At 42.8% G+C, this 24,525-nt stretch overlaps 1 protein-coding gene across 4 annotated transcripts in view; it reads right to left on the bottom strand.

Annotated features, from left to right (window-relative positions):
* The window catches only part of adarb2 (adenosine deaminase RNA specific B2 (inactive)), a 300,090-nt gene that overhangs the window by 76,156 nt on the left and 199,409 nt on the right, over nucleotides 1-24,525 (bottom strand). For 3 of the 4 annotated variants that reach the window (XM_028569476.1, XM_028569477.1, XM_028569479.1), the window contains exons 3-4: nucleotides 6,566-6,652; nucleotides 4,747-5,699 (exon numbers count right to left, since the gene is read on the bottom strand). In XM_028569476.1, the coding sequence (XP_028425277.1) occupies nucleotides 4,747-5,699; nucleotides 6,566-6,652 (1,040 nt within the window). The remainder of the gene's footprint in view (nucleotides 1-4,746; nucleotides 5,700-6,565; nucleotides 6,653-24,525) is intronic. The other variant, XM_028569478.1, reaches the window with a different exon arrangement.

Here is a 24,525-nt window from a genome sequence, read left to right as displayed (position 1 = left end):
ACACGAGATTTTGGATTTCTGTAAATAACTCTGACCCAGTCTACAAATTTTGGGGGAATCCCATTACTGATAATGTTTTGTATAAAAAATCCCAATTTACAGTGTTGAATGCTTTCTGTGCATCAAAGCTTATTAACATTGATGTTTGTTTGTCTCTTTTAGCACAAGTAATTATATTTAGGGTTCTTCTTATATTATTGGCACCCTGTATATTAGGAATAAATCCTGTTTGATCTGGCTTAATCAAAGTAGTAATATGTTTTTGAACTCTATGTGCTAAAATACGTGTCAGTATTTTCTGATCGTTGCATATCAGGCTGATGGGTCTATATCCTTCACAAAGTGTTGGGTCTTTCCCTTCTTTATGAATCACGGATATAATGGCGTGTGACCATGTCTCCGGAGGATTGTTCTTAGAGAGAGAGTATCTAAACACCTTGGTTAGTACAGGTGCAAGGTCATTTATGAAGCATTTGTAAAATTCTCCAGGAAGCCCATCGACTCCTGGAGATTTGTTGCTTTTCAATCTTTTTATAGCCTCTCTTATTTCTGTTTCTGTAATTGGTGTTATCATCTGTTTAGTGGTTTCTTCTGATAATGCGGGGATATTTAAACCAGTGAGGAAAGTATCAGTATCCTTTCCTGATGTTTGTATTCTTGGTTCTTTATATCAATTTTGGTAAAATGATGCAAAGGCATCTGCTACCTCTTTGGGTTGAGATACTGGTCTACTCAGTGTAGGATGACAGACCTTGGATACAGTACGATTAGCTTGAGCTTTACGAAGTTGGAATGCTAGAAGGCGGCTAGCTTTATTCCCCATCTCGTAATATCTCTGTTTAGAGAATCTTAAAGCCCCTTCCGCTTTATATGACAGGAGTTTGTCTAAGGCTTCTTCTTCTTCTTAAGTTCTGTAACAATGTTGCTCATTCTTGTGGTTTTGTGTTGTGTCTCTAAGCAATTTCATCACGTCTCTTACTTGCTTGCGTTTCTTCTGGGTGTCTGACGTGTAGTCCTGGTCAAAGAAAATCCTCTGTCCGTTATATGGCACTCCTCCGCGGTGTTTCCATGCTTCTTGGATTACCGTTTCTTTGATTCTGTAGTCCAGAAATCTAACGATAATTGATCTCGGGGGGCTCGCTGCGTCTTTTGGTTTCATAGTCAGTGAGCGGTGTGCTCTCACTACATTTAAGTTGAGCACCTCTGGTAATGTCAGTGAGGTTCGGATGAGATCATTTACGAAACTCAGCATGTCTTTGTTGGTTTCCTCGTCTTCTTTCACGCTCTATATGCGGACGTTATTCCGTCTTGCTCTGGACTCTAGGTCTTCACATTTTGCAGACAAGCTGGCATCTCTTTGTAACAAGTAATGAAGGGCTCGCTCGTTTCTTTGCGATTTATCTTCTGCATCACTCAGCCTCTGTTCGTATTCAGTCATACGTTGTTCTAGTTTCGTCATCCTTTCGTCTACTTCGGCCAGTGCGGCTTCTACTCTTGTTAAGGAGTCTTTAGTGTATTTAGAGGCTTCAGTGAGTGTTTAATGGCTAATGTGAGTGTTTTTGGCAGAAAATAAGGTTTATAATTAAGGTTTGGCTAGTTTTTACAAATTCTCCTCCGGGAGCTTAAAAATCAGGCTGCTGCCACGACCATGACGTCACAGGAAGTCCAGAATGCATTCTCATTTGATTTCCCTGGATAAATAAAGGTTAAATGAAGAAATAAAAATTCCAAGCTAGAAGATTAATAGCTCTTTAATGTCAAGCGGACTGTGGCCCAATGCCTCATTTCTGCTATGATTGTTAAAGGTCAATTCCCATAAACATGAGCGTAAGAGGGTTGAAGTAAAGTATGGGCTACATTACTCCAGGAGATGCATGTGTGGATGTGCACTAGTAACCTTGTCTTGTCAATCTCGCTCTATTATTGTATGTATGTGAAGCAGAATACAGCACCATTCAGTTCCTGTGAGTTTAAATATTTCATGGGGGGTGCATGGATTCTGGAATTACAAGCCTTCCTCTTCAGATCAGCCCGAGTTTCAAGGACTAATGCTGCTCCTCATCCTTATGCGTCCACTCCGTTGAGTTAATACAATATCCTCATATTATTGTCCATTTTCCACTGGCCGTGTCTGTGCTGCGTTCTGGTTTTGTTCCGTCCTCCTCCACGCGCCATACAGGGAGCGTCTCAGAAGCGGAGAGTCTTGCTGCTCGACTCTCAGATTACTTCTGAGTACTTTACAGAACAATGACTTGTTTAGTAAACTAGTATCTACTTTCCACTCCAAGCACTCATCTAATTTAACTCCAAGCCTTCTCTTTACTGGCGTTGTCCTTAAAAAAAAAATAAAAAAGATCTGTGATGTCGTATTATGTTTTTCCACCTCCAAGATGAATCTCTCGGTGTCCGTGGTGTTGTAAAGGAGACATAAACGATATTTGGGGGTGTCTTGGTAAACTGACTGGATGCTCTCGCTGTTTCACTTCCTAGTTTTCTGGTTTCTTAACTCCTGAAAAATATTTCCATGTTTGTTATCGCTCAGTTCTGTTCATTTTCTCTGTTTCAGCGTAGCTCGTAAACAATACCACACACGCTAGACACGCAGCCAACGGTTGTATGACACGTCACGACACAGACTTCATGGGAAATGTAGGTTTAGTACTTAAAGCAGTGTTGCCAGATAAGGATTACATTTCCAAGCCAAACATACACAAAACCACCCCAATTTCTTGGCAACGCTGACGTATCGTTTCTGCAGCCTGCCGATTCAAACAGATGCAGTGTTATTCTTTTATCACCAGGCAAATTGGCTAGTAACTTTACAACGTTACCCGCCAAAGTTCATTTTTACCCCCATTTGGCGGGTTGGCAGGCGTCAATTTAAAGCCCTGGATATAACCCTTTTTTCCATTAATGCATTGAACTAAAAATAAACCAATTAAAATGATTAACTTGACAAACAATAGTGTTATGTGAATAACTCATTTTGACAAAAATGTCAGATAGAACCTTATAATTCTAAGTTCAGAAAATGAGCTGACGCTATAATACTGTGAAGGCCATCTTCTCAACAAATCTTTATCCTGCAACAGGTACAGCCAGAGGGAATTCTGGGAATTGAGAACAGAGTAAGATGGCACACATTGGCATACCACTACAACATTTGCTTTACCCACAGGCTACGGCTGGCAACCACACCGCATTACGCCTCACATCTGGCGTGTAGTCAACCACTGGCCTTGCCAGGAAGATTGGCTCGCATGTAAACATATAGAGAGAGTCTGTGTGAGCTGGAGGGTTTCGCATTACCATTACGCACCAGTTCAGACATGTAACACATCATACACACAAACACATGCCTGGTCACATGTTTATTCACACATGCATGCATACATACATATTTTATGTGCGATTTTGTCCTTTACCAATTAAAAAAATGCCTTTTTGAGCCTGGCAGACAGCACGGCTGACTTTCAAGAAATTCCACAAGCGAGTGCTTTCTGGAACTAAACGGGTGCGGCAAATCCTCTTAAAATCCTTTTAGACACCGTGGCAGCAGGGAGAAAAAAAAAAAACAGTTTCTCCCAGGCAAACGTGCAGGTTTGTTGGGTTGATGTTGTGCTCTGGGGAAGGACACTCTCGCCAGTTTATTTTTTCAAGGCTGGAAAAGGATGTTAATACGACACGTACCCTACAGGATGCGCAGAAGCACAATATAGTGGTGTGTGTGACGACAGAAGGCTTTAGAGAAAGACTTTAGGGAAAGGACACTTTGGATGTGTTTGCACGGGCTTATTTTTTTCCATTCAAGACTTCAAGAGTCACATCCTTTTGTGTTGTATTAGGACAGTAGAGGGGACATTTACAGTTTAATTTCCAGCTGCTAATATGCCCGTGACATGGACAGCTTGGATATTAGCTTTTTCTCCTTAAATCCGTGTGACTATCTACTCAGGGCAGTTTTACTTTAGATGAAATTCTTCAGCTGAAATGAAGTTTAAACAACAAGTGCCAGCCAATCCAGCCACTATGTCTTTAGGCTCTCCAATTTCCTCAAGTTTCTCAAAAACTAGTTTCCTGGCTCTGATTGCTATTTACATATTTGGGTAAATGAGCATGGGATTGGGCTCGGTGGTTTGTTTGTCGATTTGCTCTTTGCTTTTCTATCTCCTTTGGGCAACAGATTGAATTAATATAGTTTGTTTGTAGACACTGTGATGCCACACATGAGGAAACAGGAGATTTTGCAAAATTACAAAACTCTCCCAATTACAGCTCTGCAAACACACAAGACTCAAAAAAACTCATTTGGGCGGCGATGCAGATTTCTCGTGTGTCACAGGCACAAGGACAATAATTAGCTGCATTTACATGCTTTTCTATTCCAATAGACCAACAAATAGATATAGTTTACCCGAGGCACAGGCTTTGCGGAGCACACACAAATGCGCGAACATGTGCACACATATTTGTAATCTGTATTTTCCCTACATGCACTAGTTTTTGACACAAGCTAAATGTAAGCTTGCTTACATATATCTCCGCTCAGCGCTACCACCATTTATCCTCCCATCCCTGCTCCTTTTTAAGCTCCTATCTCCTTTCCCTCCTTAATTACTTGTTGGAAGGTGTTTGGCTTTTCGCTGCACGCCTGCTGTTTTGGTCATTACAGGCCCCTGTAGGAAGTGGAGTAGCTGCCAAAGAAGCTTAGCAGAAGACAGGAGCCGGGGATGTGTCAGTACTCACCTGGGGTAAATGAGGACAGCTCTTCCTGCTGGCTTTGAGGCCTGTCCTCCCCTCGGGGGCTGTCCTGATGTTGAAGAGGGCCTGAAGAGCACACTGGGCCGCCTGGGTCTTGGCCAACTTCTTGCTGCGACCGCAGCCCTCAAATATCTGCCCGTCCACGCGCACCGCCATCACGAAGCTACGCAGCCGCCGGCCTTCAGCTCGCTCCGAGAGGCAGGCATAGCGAAGACCCGGCCGGAGCTCATTGAGCAACGCCACAGGGCTCTTGGCAGCCTCTGGCTCCGGAACAATCCCACCTAGCCTCTGCTGAGCCTGCACCATCAGGTCCAAGGTATGGCGAAGCAACCGTCCATGTCTCAGCAGCTCACTTGACAGTAGCTCGCTCTCTGCCGCCGCGTTGCAGAGCGAGAGGCCATCGGAGCACGGCGAAGACTCAAATTCCTTGAAGAGCGTGTCAGGGAAGTCCGCCTGATCCGAGGTGAAGTCAGCAGAAGGGTTTGAGATGTTTCCCATGGCCAGGTGGGCCTGAGGAGCGTTGGGGAACTGGACGAAGGACTTGAGCGCCAGCTCGGCAGCCCTCATCTTCGCTTTCTTCTTTGTGGGGCCCGTGCCCTCGAAGGTCAGCCCGTTCACCTCCACAGCGATGGAGAAGACCGGAGCGTGGACAGGGCCCGTCTGAGACACCATGCGGTACTGCAGGCCCGGCCTGAGCTCATTCAGCTGCACCAAAGCGTTCTTCGGTGCTTCAGACCAGGACAGTTTCTTATAGATCAGGCGGAGATGACACAAGTGGCCGTTGTTTTCCTCCTCTAGCGGCCTTTTCCTCTTCAAACCTGAGCTGCCACTTCTCGCAGAGTCGGAGCAGAAAAGCGACTGGCACTCCGCAGACCCTATGGAGCGATCCTCTAAGTTGCCAATGTTACGGTTTTCCTTTACCTCAGCACTGCTGGTACCTGCAATAAAAACAGCAAAAACAGGAACAAAGTAAAATTGTGAGAAAAAATAAAGAGAACTGTGTGACACATGGCTGAACAAAATGAATCAAGAAAAATCTCCCAGGCAAGATTGAGCCACTTGATACACAATGAAATGGTAATGAACAAATCTACAATCAACTCCCTGAGCCGAGCCCACTTCATACCACACGGGGCTCTGTCATATTTAAGTGTTTTAAAATACAAATACAAATCCCCTACAAATACTGTAATCTGCCTCCGAAATTGGTTCTGAATCTGTGTCGTAAGAGGGAAACATTGGTCCCTGTGGCCAATGCAAAGCATCAATCCTATTTGTAATGGGGGTGGGGATCACATCGAGCGGCAGACATTCCAAGAAAGGATGAAATGTCTGTAGCCCGCTTTATTTCACACTTCTATCCTCTTTGAGAACAAAGTCTGAACAGCTGTGATACGCTCTTCAAACCTAGTTACGGGGAAGTGGTGGCATATTGCATTTCTGATGGGAAATGAACAAAAATAGCGTGTTCAGATCTTTCCACAAGAATGTTAATGGTGGGATGGGAGGCTGGGATTAAGTGCTGACATTCACTGGTGGGCTGAGGCAGATTGTACATGATAGTGTATGCAGGCTATCTAATGACTTATTTATCACAAACACTCAAATCAAATATTCCATAGCCCACTTTTATGAGATAATACAGATTTTAACACACAAGCTGACACCCGTGCGTAATCAAATAGCCCATTTGCCAAATAATTAATTATGTGGGTGACAGATAGATCATTTCCATATTAGGCCTGCCTCTGAGGGATTTAGCGCAGCGTGCCGACAGAGAGAAAGAAAAGAAGCAGCAGCTTACTTAAACTGTCCTCGTCCTCTGTGCTGCTGGTCCCAGGGCTTATATACTTGAAGGGAGCGATCAATGCTGACAGCATACTGACTTTCTCTGGAGGAGAGACAAGAGACACGCAGAGTCAACAAGAGGGCAGAGCGGCAGAGATGTTTTGATAGTTTTATCGATTAAAGGCACGGATCAGCGTCGGCCCGACACGGGGGCAGAGATGGAACATAAGTTAGCGGGAGTATGCACACAAGACCGGTTCTCTGTCGCCCATTCATGGACCACAATGCATACAGTACATGTCCACATCAGGAAGCAAACACAAACCTATACACACACATGCACTGCACACATTTGGAAGATTTAAAACGCCTCAATAACAAAAATCAAAAAAAGAAATGAAGTGAAATACAATATACTTTGGGCCTTGCACTCTTATCCTATCCCAAAACGTTTTTGCTGCAAAGTTTGTGCATACAAGTGTAACATTTGGGATTAGTAAATCTAAAATGTACTAATTTAAAATTAGTAAATGATCTTTAATCATTTGTATGTGCTTTACAACAATACATGTTGTGGGAGTGGTTTTTACAGATATTAAAAGCATGCGCACGCGCACACACACACACACACACACAGACACACACACCTTTGCTGATATACTTCCTTTCTTTATCAGTGCTAACTTGTCGACAGTGACTCTCCTGTTTCTCCCTGGGGCCTGCTGCTGTCCAGGTGTGCGTGTTGTTTACAGTATGAAGCCCTATTAGGGCCATCGCTTGGTCTGGTGCACTCCATGCAGTGCTGAGCACAATTGACAGACCAGTCTGGCACCTTAATTACACCCCCTCTCTCTTCCCAACACCAGCTAATGATCAATAAAAGAGTGAGGTAAGGGAGAGACAACAGGAGGGAGGAACCGGAGGTAGACAGAAGTAAGGGAAGGTTATGAAGTAGGAAATAGCAAGAGGAAGAAAATGAGGTAGAATGAGTTCATGTACTATAGGTGTGTGGAAGGTTCGAGGATGAGCCTGAGGTCAAGACACCCTCCTCGCTGCCTGCCTCCATCCACCGCAGTCCTGGAGCAGGATTCAGGCCTGCAGCAGCAGCATATCCAGAGAGCTAAATGCTGCATAAACGGAGGGCACATTACAGTGCTATAAACATGTTTTGATAAGAGCGCAAGGTTGTGAATGAGCTAGGCCCCCGGGTACTCTTTCTCTCCTCTCAGCTCAACAGCACTAGAGGGGCTCAATGAGTCACTCTGATACACATGGATACACTCTGAACACTGAGGCTGGAGCTGTGCTAGTCCTCCTGGGCCAACATCACAATACACGCATTTGCATTCTGACCTAATTACGGACTAAAGCCTAACACAAGCAGCAATTTGGCCCTAAATGACTCCCTCGGCAAACAGGGTCATTATCCAGAACACTCTCAAATCAATCAATTTTCAATCATCTATATTGTTTTTAAAGCCCGTAAAGCCCTATTTACAGAAAACATGCCTGTCTGTGTTTTTTTAAGTGGCGAAATAAGAGGTTGAGGTCGAGTAGGGCTATTGGCTGGTACAGTATATCTTAACTTATTCTTGCATTTGTACACAAAATGTGTTCCTTCCGATGGTTCCTTCCTGTAGCGTGACAAATGTTCACATCAAGCATGGAATAACAGAAGAATTACTAAAATAACAGGCAATTAACACACAGGAGCCTAGGCTTTCACACTATGGCCTGAAATGCCTGTAATGTATGTTTGATAATGCAGAGGAATCCTGAGAGGTCTAAACCACCCACTCAACAGCCTCTGCCAAGTCAAAGGGCAGATGAGATACCAAAGCTCGGGGAGACCAGATACACACACTATGTACAACATATCATGAGCATAAGCAAATTCATTCTCCTTAGAGAATAAACGGCCTGTCAACGCTCAAATCTACATGCTCAGAGCACAAAAGAAGAAGCGAGCAGTTTGATATTTTATTTATCTGTTTTACTGCTGTCTTACCGCACAGACTACAGCCCACGGCCAAGTACCACGTACGTTCTGCGCCTGCGTGAGAGGACATAACTCTCCATACCAGCCGGTGGTGGTAATCTATTCGTTATTCAACAAGGGAAACCGGATACAGTTATGATACCCACAACAAACAGCGTTTGCTCTAGCAGCGGCAGAACCGAACAGAGCCTACAGTCCCTCTGCTTCACACCCTGCCGGGAAGACAGCAGTACCGGGAGATGGCTAACCAGACTGTGCCTCTCCCGGGCTGTCATCCGTTCTCTCGGCAAAGAAGTCTCCCTACAGTGGGAGCGGAGCAATGTAACGGCCGGCTGCTGGCTTGTTAGCTAACGTTAACTCGCTAATTTCACCCACCCAACATGCCATACACTGGTTACCGAAAATTAGCCAAACTAAATTGTCACTCATCTGGCGATAGCAAGGTGCTTTCCTATGATGTGACAAGAGCATGTGAATTAAACATTAAGTTGTTACATTTTACTAATTTAGAGGCTGGCCGGTAAGCTAGCTTGCTTGCTAGGGGGGTTATTGTTTAGCAGTGCTGAGGGTGCAGAGAGAGAGAAAGGTCTATTTAGCCTTTAGCTAGGCTATATTAAATATCACGGTGTAGGATATTAGTTTATTAATGTTAGTTTATATTTAGTTTAGGTATGCAGAGATCTTTTAATTTTATTGTTGAAATAAATATACCTACACAAGAAGTTAAGTATATCTTGTTGTACGTTTGCCATCTTATGGACATAATGTGCAAAAATTGTTCTTGTTTTTAGAAGGAACATTTGAATGTCATTTTTGACCAGTTTTGACAGCTCTTATTGGATTTAGGCCTATTAGATGAGATGAAAAAGGAAAGGAGCCTTGCCCTTGGGTGTGCCTGTCACAGTCATTAGTTTGTTTTCCTCACTCTTGTTTCAAAGCTGAACAGCCAATCAGATTAATTGGCTGACGGCCAACGCCATCGGCCGACGGTGCGGGACACACCGCACAGACTAGGCTGACGGTCAGTCACCGTCGGCCCAAACTAGGACCGACAGCCAGCTTGGTGTGTCAGGGCCTTAAGGCACTATTTACACCCGGCATTAACATGTGATCTGTATCTAGATAAGGAAGAAAGCAAGTTAATGCAAGGTGTGAATGCATTGTGATCTAATGGCCACTTGTAGAGGTGGTCTGGCCCGCATTGAAATGAGATCTCAGCTAGGTGTGAATGCAATTCATACAGCATGACCCCACTCAGCAAGATGAAAGGTCCCTTACTCCACCTCTTCCTGCTAGCTTAAGCAAACCTGGCAAAAGCTAAGTAGTAGAAGTAGCTAGCAAGTCTCAAAAACTGAATTACACCTGCCCATAGCATTGATTCGCGTAAACCATATTTATTGACAAATGCCAGCTCCAGAATGTGGGCAGAATCAGAACGAGAATGATTCTTAACACCAGGTGTAAATGCATGTCCATCAGATGTCATAAACATATCCAGAAACAAATCACATGTTCATACCAGATGTAAAGAGGCACAAGAGTCTACAGCCATGCTAGCAGCTCTGTGAGGGTTAGGCATGTTATTATAAAAAATTATAAATGTCACTCATAATGTTTACCATGTTCGCAATTTTAGTTTAGCATGTTAGCTTCGTAACATTTGCTAATTACCACTAAACAAAAGTACAGCTGAGGGTGATGGGAATGCGGGTCTTTGGTCAGAAACCAAAGTATTGGACAAAGTTCAAGTTTGACCTGATGATGGAAGATGAAAATTTCAGAGATCACCAAAGTTATTGCAATTTACATCGTATGAGATACATGAATGTCTAAACAAAATTATATGGCAATCAATTCAGTCGTAACCCCCCCCCCCTTTAAAAAGCCAATGATATAAAGAGGAAACTAAATGCATTATCCTGAATGCTCACTGCTTTGTTGGACATGTCACCAGGCAGCATAAAAGCCTGAATAGACCCTTTTTATTTTGTATTCAGAGCATTTTTATGACAAAGTTCACAGTCAGAATGGAGCGTTTCTGTATAAAGCTTCTCAGGTCTGTATAATTTTAAAGTAACAAAATAATAATAACAATTCTTCTCACTTTCAATGGGCCGCCGTTCATTTCAAATGTCTAAGGATGTAGCTATTGAGTAGAAAATACCATCATGTTTTCAATAACTCTGATGCTGAATCAACAGCGCAGTGGCAAGCAGTGCAGTTTGGAGGTCACCCTCCAAATGCCACCTCTGAGCGTTTTTTTGATAGGTTTATGAAGCGCCGGCAAACAACACACTTCACTCTGATTTATGAGTGAGCTGTGTATAACGTCAGAGGCAGTTTGTGTTATTAGTTTACAGTATGTATTGTGATTGATTTTCCCAAAGAGATACGGTATATTTTCAGCCTTTTAAATGAAAATACACTGCAGAGTGCTCACACAGTCTGATGCTGTAGCACAATTATAGTACTGGTTTGTTGTTAAACTCCAAGAAAATATTACATTCTAAAGTGTTAAGAAGTTGTTCTAGACAGTAATCAGCATATCAGTCCTAAATGAAACCAATGACCTTAGTTTAATAAGGAAATTTCCAAAGGGATCGGAGTATTACACTGGGACAGAACCTGTAGGAATATTAAAACTATGTCACGCGATGTGAGTGTGCCCTCATTCGGTTCAAGATTATGCATCGCTTCTATTGGACTCCCTCCAGATTGTTTAGAATTGGTCTCAAAGACACACCAAATGGTTGGAAATGTAAGACAGAGGACGGCCAATTACTTCATGTCCTGTGATAAGGTCCAGGAATTTTGGACTGGGATACATGATAACATATGTTAGATTGCAGGGACCCAGGTTCCATTCAGCCCAGGACTATTTGCTCTGGGAGATGGGTCAGTCCTAAACGGGATGGATAAGCACATAAGAAGCTGGGTCCAGACTATTTCAGTGATAGCAAGAGGATGGAAGAATGAAGGGGTGCCGTCAATCCAGGAGTGGGCTTGTGAGATAGTGGCGGTGTTTGAAAAGATGTCATATAAACCGTTTGCCAGATTGGATGTCTATACTAGAAAATGGGGAAAGTACCTGAGCTTTCTGGAGGGCTACTAAGAAACTTTGTGCTTGGGAGAGACGTGTATGATGGTCTTATGGTGTTGCTATTCATACATATATTTATTTGGTCAATTTATTGTCTATTTCGTTATTTTTGTGGTTTAGTCTTGAATACTGGAGTTACTGTGTCAATACAGAATTCGTTGACAGAACGGGTTCCTTGGGTTCCATTTAAACCAAAGCAAATACTAATTTGTTTATTATTGGAAACTTTATCCATTGTATTGGTATAATTGTATGCTTGGCTGTAGAGAAGATTGACAGTTTGGCATATATAGCTGACCTACTGTGCACTGACTTGAAGTCTCTATAGGTTTCTAGCAATTACTTGGAATTAAATGGAAATGTACCAATTTAAAACAGTCTCTATTTTATCCTATAAGTACTACCAAATTACATAGGTATTTCCAGGAAATGTCTAAATAACTTATTGTGAAGTTATTAAAAATACGGACCTGTAAATAAAATTAAGTGGAAAAGTCAATAGCTATAGAAAATAATACTGTAAACTAACCTTGTAGAAGTATAACAAGCTGTGAGTCCAATAAATCCCTCATTTTAAACTGGTTATCTGAACCGATAGAAGGTAGGATAGTATGGTAATAACAAGCCCAGAATCCACATAGAAGATATTAATTTTCATTCATATAAATTGGTTAAGAATATGTTTTTTGTTCTATTTTGTCGTATGACTTTGTTGCGTTAGGTTGGGTAAAGGTTCGAAATGTAAATAACCTCACCCCAGTGACTATACGTGATATCAAAATTCAATGTGGACCAATAAAGTGAATTTACAATCTTATCTGTTAAAGCATCACTTCAAAAGCTGAGAGGAAAAAAAACTCAGCCTGGTGCAAAGTTCCTCAAATGTACCGCCAATCACCAGCGCTGACGTGGACATTGTTACCCTACATGCCCTTCACGGTATCTGTCATCTATCACTTCTCATTCACCAGCCGAATGGATGAGACAATGCATGCCAATAGTCTCAGCTCGCTATACGTCCATCCCCCACTGCACCAGGACACAGTGAGCGCGGACGACGCTCATTTGTTTCCGCCGCACAAAGGCGGGGAGGCAGAGGAGAGGCAGGTTAGATAGGGAGAGCCTTGGCAGATGGCCATACGCTCCTGATAGTGACAACACTGGTGATGGTGTCCATTCACAATGAGCTGCTGAAAAGTCTCTCTCTCTCTCTCTCCTTGCACTTCCTGTATCAGTTCTGAGGAGAGGGTAATGAGCCCAATCAGATTTCCCCATGGCTCAGCATAACCAACGGGTCAGGTGAGCGACAGGAGACACTATTGAAGCAAGCGCTGGGGGAAATCATTGACTCTGTCTCTCTCTCTCTCTCTCCATGTCTTTCTGAAAGCCACTGAGCCACTAAATGAGAGGCTACATTGTTTCTCCACAGCACTTAAAACCTGATTCCTGTAACTTCTCTCATCTAAACACTGCGCAAAAGGCAATGTAAAAATAGACACCGAGCTAAGTGTCCTCTCCAACTTTTGTCTGCATACTTGTGAACATACAGTAGGTATACATCTGGGGCTTACATTAAAAAAACTAAAAAAAAAGTCCACGCATGCTGTAATTTTATCTTGCCATTTTGCCATCAGTTCATTCTAAGGAAAAACATGCAGAGAGTGATTCATCATTGTACTGGCATGTGGGAGGACATAGAAAAAGTACCAATAATAGGAACTGTGCGCTAGGGCTGGGCAATAAAACGATAACGATATGTATCGCGATAGACACATAATCAATATCAAGTTTGGTTGCATGAACAAAGGCCCTCACTCTCTGGCAACCTAGCAACGTGGGAAGTGACACTCTAACAGCCAATCATGTAACAGTATCAAGTTTGGTTGCGCCACATCGCTGTCTCGTGTTCTTCAATAACAGAACCGGCGTGGAGTGGAAAGTGAGTGCCGCAGCGAGCGAGGAAATTGTTGATAAATAGGAAAAGTTAGTATGGCAGTTTTGGGGATTTTATAAGTCTGGCCGTAGTCAGACCAATGTCGTCAGACCAACACTGGTAATACCATAAACTTGTTTTACCACTTTAGCCGCGCTCACACTTTCGAGCACAGCCGTATTCGCCATCAACGTCCAACAACATCTGCAGCTGCAACACGGCACAAGCAGCAGACCACCATGGAGAGGTACTCTGCATCAGCGCCTTACTAAACGCTACAAGCAGCAGACCACCATGGAGAGGTACTCTGCATCAGCGCCTTACTAAACGCTACAAGCAGCAGACCACCATGGAGAGGTACTCTGCATCAGCGCCTTACTAAACACTACAAGCAGCAGACCACCATGGAGAGGTACTCTGCATCAGCGCCTTACTAAACACTACAAGCAGCAGACCACCATGGAGAGGTACTCTGCATCAGCGCCTTACTAAACACTACAAGCAGCAGACCACCATGGAGAGGTACTCTGCATCAGCGCCTTACTAAACACTACAAAGAAATAACGAAGGCAGACATGCAGGGCACTGTCCAGAAGCCAGGTTACCAACCTAGCACTAAACCTGCAGAAAATAGTTCCTTCTCAGGTTTCTTATATTTACACTTTGCACTATTTTATGACACTTTATTAAGCATTTCTTACTTATTCTTTATTTTTGCACCTTAATGTTAAGAGATAATTGTTAAGCGTTCATTGTGATTTTTATGTTTACATTTTAATTATTTGAGTGTTTTCCATGGTTGTGTTGACATTTCTGCTTTTATAACTGGGGGGATTATATCAGAGCAGGGTGAAGTTTAAAATCAAAATGTTTAAATTTAATATATTTTTCTCCTGGTCCTTATTTTAAATAGGTCATAAAAAATATCAATAATTATCGATATCGACCGATATGAAAAACTTATATCGTGATACAGTTTTCAACCATATCGCCCAGCCCTACTGTGCGCCCTTATTTTTATATGGATAGCACATATGTGTGAATACAAACTCCAAGGCATCAAAAGACACCACAGAGCTGTTAAAACATGCGGAAACTGCCTGAGAGGAAAGCACGTCTTTCTCTAAAGTTTTGTTTCCTTGATTCCTCTTTTCTCGAGTCTTCGGTGGGAGAGACTAAGATGTGAGTGGAGCATGGTGGATGCAGTTAAGGGAATTCACATGCACATTATATCAGTGACTGCACTGCGCTGTAAAGGTAAGATGTATTTAGTGTTTACATTTTTAGCTCCAAAGGCTAAAGTTAACTCCAACAACAAAACCAGAAATAACACTAACACTGCCATGACACCCAATTTACACAGTGGTCCTGCATATTCAAACATGGCCTAAAGTGGTTAGATGTGTGATTTCTCAGGTACTGCGATGTTGAGCTTGATGCATATTTACTGCGGTGTAAAAACAAAGCGTCTCTGTGTTTTTCTTCAAGGCTCCGGTATATCCCATCAGTCAACACAAACGTGCGAGCGTTTCTGCGCTGAAAGCAGGGTTATTGTAGTAAACTAAAACGAAAATAAGCAGTGAAAAATTTGAAAAACTAAAACCTTCAAGAAAAATTAAAACTAAACTGAAACTATACTGCCAGGTTAAAAAAAAAATGAATAAAAAAAAAAAAAATGAACGTAAAATGAACATAAATCATTTCAGCTAAATTTTTTTAGCTACAATATATCCCCACTGAAAAAAGGAGACGGCATGAATTTCTGTCAAACTCTCGTGACATTGAACCACATCAATTAAACAGACTCGACATGAGATGGCGCTGTGCCATAATTGCTTCACATTGGACACTAAAGTAGCGCAAATATTAATCCAAGATTAATATTCTCCAACCATGCATTTTGTATGCACATGTAGCTAAACACGTATAAGAAATTAAACCTGGCTCTAACAAAAAAAAATTAAATACACTGTAAAACTAAAACTTATTACATAAACACTAAACCTTTCTGAACTAAACTAAAACTACTAAACAAACTCTTTTTTTTTTAAGATTACTTTTTGGGCATTTTGGCCGTTAATCAATACACAAACAGGAAAGGGGGAGAGAGAGGGGTAAGACATGCCGCAAAGGGCTGCGGGTCAGAATCGAACCCTGGGCCGCTGGTACATGGGGCGCACGCTCTACCAGGTGGGCTACCAAAATAAAAATTATAACAATAATTTCAAATTCTAAACTATTATAACCATGGCTGGAAGTATTTTTAATTTTGGTTTTAAGCTTCTATTGGTGAGAGTTGTTGCAGACGTACCGAAGGCTGGATGGATCGAGGGTGTAAAAGAGAGGTAGGGGGATGTTCTAGCACAGACGGATGGATATTTAGCACCTGATTAGTAGCAGTCAGGACAAAGTAGCCAGGCCATCTGCTTTACATTTGCTCCCATGGACACGGGTGCCAAGGACAGAGAGTCTTTATGTAGACATGGACCCTGCATGTTGTGTGTGTGTTATTGGGAGTGTTGTCTTTTTGAGCAGATGTTATGTTAAGCGTTGTCACCTATAGCTTTGGATAGAAATGCACATCATTCACATGACATGTACGTGATGACACGTGGTATTTGTGGTGATACCTTCAGGCAAATGTCTCACTCATGTGTTTACCATCAGGGATTCCTTGCTTCCATCTAGGGACCGCAGGTATCACTTTTCATTTAAGCGTGTCAGAAGCTACGTGTGTTACACCCTGAAATTCACACATTGCTGTTCTTTATAATCTCACATTTTCTCTTTAATTTGATTTGCTTGCAAATCATATCTTAACTTGCTGAAAGCCATACTCACAACAGATAAGATACAAAAAAACTATTAAGAAGGAACAAACTGGAATGTAGAAAGAAAAGTTAAATTGACAGACAAAGAAAGAATTAGCCAATGCCAAACTCTTAACAGGGATGTTATAGTGTGTAAGGTTCAACTAAATAAGTGTGCCCGCATATCATACACCTTGCACATAATAAATAAATAATAAATATTAGCAAAACTTCTAAAATACCTCTGATGTCCTGTACGGCTCACTGTCATGCAGTCACAGTTATAGCACTAGCTTTGTGAAGCTTTCTTGTGCTATAGAGAATGCCATAATGAAGAACAATGGAGCCAGGTTTCAGCGCCAGTTAGAGAAGCCAAAAACATTTGTTTTTGTAAGTTGGATAATCTCACAACACTTGCGTTTCCAAGAAGCAATCAAGCAGAATTATCTCTAAATGATCAGAGAGAATACGTAAGTTAAATACTCCCACAAAGTGTACAGTACTGAACATAGAAATCAGTCATCATATTCTAACAGTGTACAGTATATGTGCAGTATCTTCTCTATTCCTTTTGCAGCTTTACGTCAACTATTTCAATCTTTCACCTATTTTTTGCTTCACATGGTTTTTCAGTTAGCTGCATTCTATTTCACTTTATTGCAAATACTACAGCTGGGCCCTGCTGTCCTACTACATATAACACGATAAAAGATGTAGCAGAGCCTTTCTGAATTCATAGGCAGGACTCGACTGAAACTGAGATGGCCACAGAAACCAACCCTCCATTGTTAAGTGTACAAGCAGAAGTCCAGTGGACATTGAATTGCTTAATCATATTGTGGCACAAGGGGGGTATGTGATGCCACTTTCTCCCTCGCTTTATTTCTTCTTCTTTTGCTATTCCATTTTGACAGCGAGACACAGAGTACACTCTTATGCTCCTGAGAGCGACTTGCCATGGCTGAGTGTCATCGAGGAACCTGCTCAGAGTGTGTGACGGCTGTGGATTGTCACGGAGGCCCCGCAGACGGCGCGACGATCACACCGAGGCTCTGCTCCGTCGACCACACCGCCGCCTAACATCTCCTCAAGCACTCACCTCTGAGAGCCGCGCTGGCTTTCAATGCAGGCACAACACTTCAGAAAACTGTCATGATAAAAGCTTTTTAATGTCGTATCTCATGCCGGAACTGTGCAAAACTATGGGGGGTTTTCTTTATGTAAAAAAAAATATATAAATCTTTCACTGCATGATTTTTCTTCCCTGCACATTGAATAGGAATAATGCTGCCTTTGGTCAGTTGTGAACAATGGTACATGAGAGCGCCGCAGAGGCGGCTTGGAGATGGAAGTAGGAATAGAAATAAGCAAAATGAATCCCTTATGCTGTTGCCATCCTTCCCCCTTCGAATACCTTACGGCAATTAAAAAGCAAAGAGGCATGACTTTTTTTTTTCTTCTTCAAAATTCTACACAGATCACGATCGCTACCTGATAAGTGGCGGATTTAATGCGCGCTCGCTTCCCTCCTTAACAGAATATTAATGTAGGCTGCCATCCATGAGAATGACTCATTTACAAGCGTGCAGAGGAAGCTGAGGACTCAAACCTGGATGAGGTTTGTCACCTCGCTCGTTTGATAACGAGCACTCGAGTGTATTTACAAGGCAGAGCGAGCGAGATAAGTCTGCGGTGTGATGACACTAAGCAGGTCAGGAACGTCTCTGCCTCTCCGTGTGTTGTTGCTCGTCTCCCTCCTACGGTGATCCCTCTTTGTGTCAGCCAGCTGTACGTCCTAGTGCAGGAATTATCAAATGCTGCCGTGATTTGACTTTACTGTTCTCTCAACTTTCATCACGTCTGTGTGCTTAAGAGCTGAAATCCTGCCCTGCGCTCGGCACAGAGACAACATCGTGTTGCTTATTGCCCGCCTCGGCAGTGAGCGCGCAACCATGCTGACGTGGCACTCAGACAATGATGTGACACCGCGTGTGGTCTCCAATCTTGGAGTGTGTGGGAGTCAATCGGTAGGTGTAAGGTTAGATACAAATTGGCCCGTCGGTGTCACAGCCCTGCTGTCACCAGCTCAGTGCTGGACAGTGAGGCTTGGAACTGGAAAGCAACGCTCTGAGGAGGGGAAGTTGGGAGGGAGAAAAATAGCTGAAAGGAGTGATTTCTTTTCGGTGAAACTTAATACGAAGTGCAATTTATGTGTTGCGAGGGCTGAGAGAAAGTGCATTTCCCATTTTTATTCCATAATAATTTTTCGTTCTTTCACTTTCATAAGCCAGCTAACCTATTCCACTACATCCTGTTTATTCACATCTCCTTCTATCCATTCATTATTTCACCTGCATCCTGTCCTTTTCTGCTAAACAGCCTCCCTCTCTCACCAAATAAATCTGCCAGCTTCCGTGTGATCTTCACCCAGAAGTGTTTTATGCCTCACATTATGACACATATAATCAGGCTGGCTGTTTGCACTACTTTGTTCAGCACAAATTGCTGCACCGATGGTCGCGGCAAAGCACAGATGGGACGTGGACAGTTTTTCATCGGCTGTTCCATACCACAGAGCCCAACACATCTGGTATGCAGAGAGAAGCATCTTTGCACTAATTTGTTTGTCACTATACATTGAAGGGACTATCTGTCATCCTGCCATGCTTTGGTTGCGGCATGATGTTTGAAGAACATGGCTAGTCATAAGTTTCAGGCAGCCTGGCCGCTTGGGACTCACTCACAGGAGCCATCTGACTGTTGGAACGAAGGGGAGAAGGGGAGGGAAGGAATGGGACGCAGAAGAGAAAAGAACAGCAGACAGAGTAGGCGGTGGGGGTCTTTACATTTGTGCCACAGTGCCAGAAACCCACATAAGCATACCCCTATTAAAAAATAAGAATATTCTAAAACTGTCTGTATGACCACAGGCAGGCCAGTCTCGCTTTGCCAGACCTTCCTCCACATCGCTGCGGAGGAAGGTCTGGCTAGTCCATACAGCATTCTGGGATGGGAGAAAAACATGCTCTGGTTTATTGGCATTTCTTTAAACCAATCACGTTTGTAAGCACCGGGAAAGCTACGGAGCATCTGCAAAATAGTCTCGGGAAGGAACTTGTTTTGGTGGAACGTGTGTACGTTCAAAAGTTGTTTTAGTCGTGCAACAGAAAACTCAGATTGGAAAGATAGTCTAGCTAGCTGTCTGGATTTACCCTGCAGAGATCTGAGGAGCAGTTAACCATTGTCCTCACAAATCCACCGGAGTTTAGAATTCCAACACAAACTAAACGGAAGGTAACGGACATCCGGCCGAAAAGAGTGAAATCTGGCAGAATTTTCCGACGGCAACAGAGTAATTAGCACAAACTATGACAGCATCCGCGACCAGCTTTTACACAGTGGGGATACACTAATGTGGTATTTGTGAATGAGGCTTTTTTTCTTTTCAATGTAATATGTAACCCTACAAAGTTAATGATGTGCTCCTTGGTGGCTAGTTAGCCGGACATGCTAACAATTTCTCCTTACATTGGAGCAGAAGAACACACTGTTTAATCCTTTCATTTTGCTCTCATTTGTGTATTTGGTTTTGAAAATGCCACAAAAAAAAAAAAAAAAAAACATACACCACATGTTTTTTCATGTGCCACAACCTTTTACACGCTGAAATGAACGTTTGTGGGAATATCTGGATCCCTACCTTAAATACCTCACAGGTTTCTCAGACCGTTTTTATTTTCTTTTGAAAAAAAAAGAAAGAAGGTGATGAATGCAATGTGACAGCTCATAATATCCACTTTCCCATTCTATGCTCAACATTTAGTGTGATTCTAAGTCAATTAAAGAACTGCTTGATGCTGATGCATTCAGACTTGGAAATTAAGCACCAGTCTGCTAGTTTGTTGACAGACTAGCAGACTGGTTTTTGAGTCAGCATTAACTCCAGCAGTCTCCTGCAAGCCATATAGCATTGCTGGGAAGATCCTCCTTTGCTATTTGCAGATAGGAAGGGAGTATTGTAGACCTAGCTCTGGATAAACACTGGGTGAGATGCAGAGTTTTTGAGGATATATTTTTCATCCACAATACAATAGAAACAGGAAAAGGAGACTAGAAGGGGGACAGGAAAAGTGGGTTTTTTGAGTGAAATGTAAATGGCTTGGTGCTTGCACTGAAATCTATTTTTCAGTGAGGAAAAAAAAACACTTATCTGATGACAAGGACTTTCCTCGGCTACTTAAGAATGGCATTAATGTTGCAGGGGAGGAAGACGCTGTGGTAATACTGACTGTAAAGGGACTAGGAAAGTTCCAAGGCACTCAGTATCTTAGAAATATCAGTTTTACCTTTACGCAAATTGAAAAGGGAAAAGCTTCAGCATTTTCCTGAGAGCTTGTTTTAACCCAATCTTAGTAACTTTGAAACATTTTCAAATTTGCCAGAATTCATGTAGAAAAAGCTGAAAACTACATAAGAAGATATTTCCTGTAATTCAACGGACTGAATTTTTGAAGTTGGAAATTAAGGGTTTTTATGAATTGGCAAAACCAGGAGAAACATTTTGTTCTCTGAAGGATTGTTCACATTCATAGTTTGCTAACATCAAAATTCAAAAGATAAGGTTGCAATCTTTCGGATTGGAACACGCTGACTTATTGGGAATTTAACTTATTCACCGTATCCCCCAGAGTTAGAGAAGTCCATACATACCCTTCTCATCTCCATGCGTGTCGTAACCGGCTCCATCTAGCCTACTGCTCCCAATAAGTGACAAAATAAAAGCAACATTTTCCTATTTACATGTTGTGATTTGTATGGTCACAGCGTGTACAAATAACGGTTCACATGAGGTCATAAGGTCACATGAGACACAGCCATCTTCTAACCATATACATAATGGGAACTATATTCTCAGAAGGCGAAGCACTGCTACTTGGGCGGAGTGATTAGCGCAACACCTGAAAAGCACAGCTGTTACTCTCTGTTCCTCACCACGGGGCTTCTCAGGTGCTGCGAGCAAATCACTCCGCCCAAGTAGCAGAAGTAGCAGTGCTTCGCCTTCTGAGAACATAGTTCCCAGTTTGTACATGGTTAGAAGATGGCTGTGTCTCATGTGACCTTGTTATTCGTACACGCTGTGACTATACAAATCAGACCATGTAAATAGGAAAATGTTGGCGTTATTTTGTCACTCATTGGGAGCAGTAGGCTAGATGGAGCTGGTTACCTCCAGGATCTGTGCTAAGCTAGGCTAGCGGTGGGTGCGCCAAACAGAGTTACGACACGCGCGGAGATGAGAATGGTATGTATGGACTTATCTAACTCTGGGGGATATGGTGAACAAGCTAAAGTCCCAATAAGTCGGCGTGTTCCTTTAATGGTCAGTGTTTTGACTCACTGAATAATTGTGCATTTAGTGGCCCCTTTGCTTGCGTGTTGCATTCAGGAGCACATCACTGTACAGCTGGTTTAATGCACAGCTGGTTAAAACAAATCAGAGTTTTCACTTCAAACATGCAGAACTGAAAAGAAAGAGAGAAAGAAAAGGAGAAGATTAATTTAGTTCTCAAAGTGTCACCAGTCTGAGAAGTGTGCTGAATAATTGAGTGGTCGAATGTGGGCAAGCAGACACAATAAAAGCTTTTTGCTGTATTTCTTTGATTTGGTGCCGATGAGATGAAACTGTGTGTGTTGTGTCATCACGAACCACAATCTTCCACAATCCGTATCTTCTCTATCACAATGTTTTTAAAGCTTTAATTATCTCTGGCAGATTAGCAGTGATATCCTATTAACCTGGAAAAGGGTCATAGTAGCAGTCAGTAGAGGGTCTTTGATTTTACATTTTCAAAGTGTGACAAGCTGACACGCTGGGAATCTGGGAGAGGTACCTTAAAAACTACAGCATTGCAAGACTTCGCAGCTACCCATTGCCTTATTCTACATTATGCTGCATAACGGCATCACATCATATTACAGCAGTTCATATCCATATCTACACATTAAGAAAAACTACTAACTGTAATGTCCTTGATTAACCTCAATTCAGTCTATAAAATGTCAAGAAAATGTAAGAAAATAATGAGAAATGCCTTTCACTGTGTCCAACAGCTCACAGAGACATCGTTGAAGCACTTACTTTATCTGACATCAGCCAAGACAAATATAGACTCTATTTACTATCAAATAAGAACATACAAGCAAATCTTCACTTTTCAAAAGCTGGATCCAGCATATGATTGGCATTTTTACTTGACAAAATCGCTCAAATGGGATTCACTAAACTCCTTATTTAAAGCCCCCCTCCACTAACAAATGAGTTTTGCTTATTGCCACTTAATTTGGATGTTTGAGCTTCACTGGGAGCTTATTCCCTGGAGTCCTTATGTTTTCTCGCCCCTCAGTTTTCCTTGGATTAGGGTGGCACCTAAATCATGGTTGCAGCTGTCGCTGTGGTCCTGCTCAGTGCCCTGCTATGTCCTGCTAACCCCTGCAGTGCCCTGCTACGCCCTGCTACACCCTGATATGCCCTGCTACACCCTGCTATGCCCTGCTAAGCCCTGCTATGCCCTGCTACACCCTGCTAAGCCCTGATATGCCCTGCTAAGCCCTGCTGAAGCCCTGCTACACCCTGCTAAGCCCTGCTATGCCCTGCTAAGCCCTGCTACACCCTGCTAAGCCCTGCTATGCCCTGCTAAGCCCTGCTACACCCTGCTATGCCCTGCTATGCCCTGCAGTGCCCTGCTATGCCCTGCAGTGCCCTGCAGTGCCCTGCTACGCCGTGAACTACTACAACTACTATTTCATAGTTCCATTGTCTTTATTGTGACTATAATTGCCCCTGTTCAACACACCTCCAACCGGCACCGTCAGACACCGCCCACCCAGAGCCTGGGTCTGACCGAGGTTTCTCCCTTAAAGGAAGTTTTCCTCACCACTCGAGGTTTCTGCCTTAAAGGAAGTTTTTACTCGCCACTGTTGCACTAAATGCTTGCTCTTGGGAGAATTATGGAATTGTTGGGTCTTTGTAAATTATAGGAGTGTGGTCTAGGCCTACTCTATCTGTAAAGTGTCTTGAGATAACTCAACTTTATTAACTAAATAAAATTGAATTGAACTGTGCAGAATGATGCACAAAGTTTGATACTAACGGGATGTTCATGTGCTGATGGAGGAAAGTTTCTCTCTTCTCATCTCAGTTTAAGACATTATATTTTTCAACCTGGAACCCATTTCCCCAAGTTTTTGGAACAAAGTGACTAATGGGGACAATCCTGCAGATGGGCTGCAATGTAATCGCACAGGGATTGTTATTCTAAGTGTCTGACAACATTATGGAGTGATGGAGAAGTCTTATTCTTTTTGAGGTGGAAAGAGTTGAAGAGAGGAGTGCCGTGGTCTATTTCGTCTTCAAGCTGCGAGTGAATCTGGAAGTTAAACACACTTCCTGCACTTTTTCTTTTCACTTTGACACCAAATCCTCCGACATCGTCTTGTCGATCTGGTCACGTTCTGAGTGAATTCTGACTCTTGTTATTCCATGATGCTGCTGCTGTACGGAGCGGTGCAGATACTTTCACGCAGGTGCTGATACCGAAAAGAATAACTGTAAAGGCGGGCGTGGTCTGCCATCAGCTGCAGTGGAGAGAGGTGTGGGGATAGAACAGGGGAGCAGTGCCAGGTGAGTTAATTGTCTCAGCTGACTGTTGTTGAACTAAAACTCTCCCTTTATATCCCGTAGCTGCTGGACCTTCAGATGACTGCCACACACCACAGAGACAGGACACTGGACTGTGAGATATTGTTTTGTTGGTTCTTTGTTAAAACGTTTTGAGGGCTGTGCGCCTGCCAGTAGCCGGGCAGACAGAGGTGCACGATTGGTGGTTATAAAGTTGTTAAAAGTGTGAGCAGTCAGAATAAACACTGTTGCCTGTAAATTGTCTGTCCGGGCTGTGATCTGTGCTGAGGGTTACCCACGGTGGCAGCGAGTCCTGCTACAATAACCAAATGGGTTTTAGTAATGTAATCCGTGTATGCCCAAACACCATGCAACACCGGTAACAGCACCTACCGCGGCAAGCCTACCTGACATCAGTACACACGAAAGCATGGCAGGAAAACCACAACTTATCCA

This window comes from Perca flavescens, chromosome 22 (assembly GCF_004354835.1).
Source record: "Perca flavescens isolate YP-PL-M2 chromosome 22, PFLA_1.0, whole genome shotgun sequence".
Lineage (NCBI taxonomy): Eukaryota > Metazoa > Chordata > Actinopteri > Perciformes > Percidae > Perca > Perca flavescens.
The sequence above is the reverse complement of the archived record's forward strand: the minus strand, read 5'-3'. Positions and strand labels throughout refer to the sequence as shown.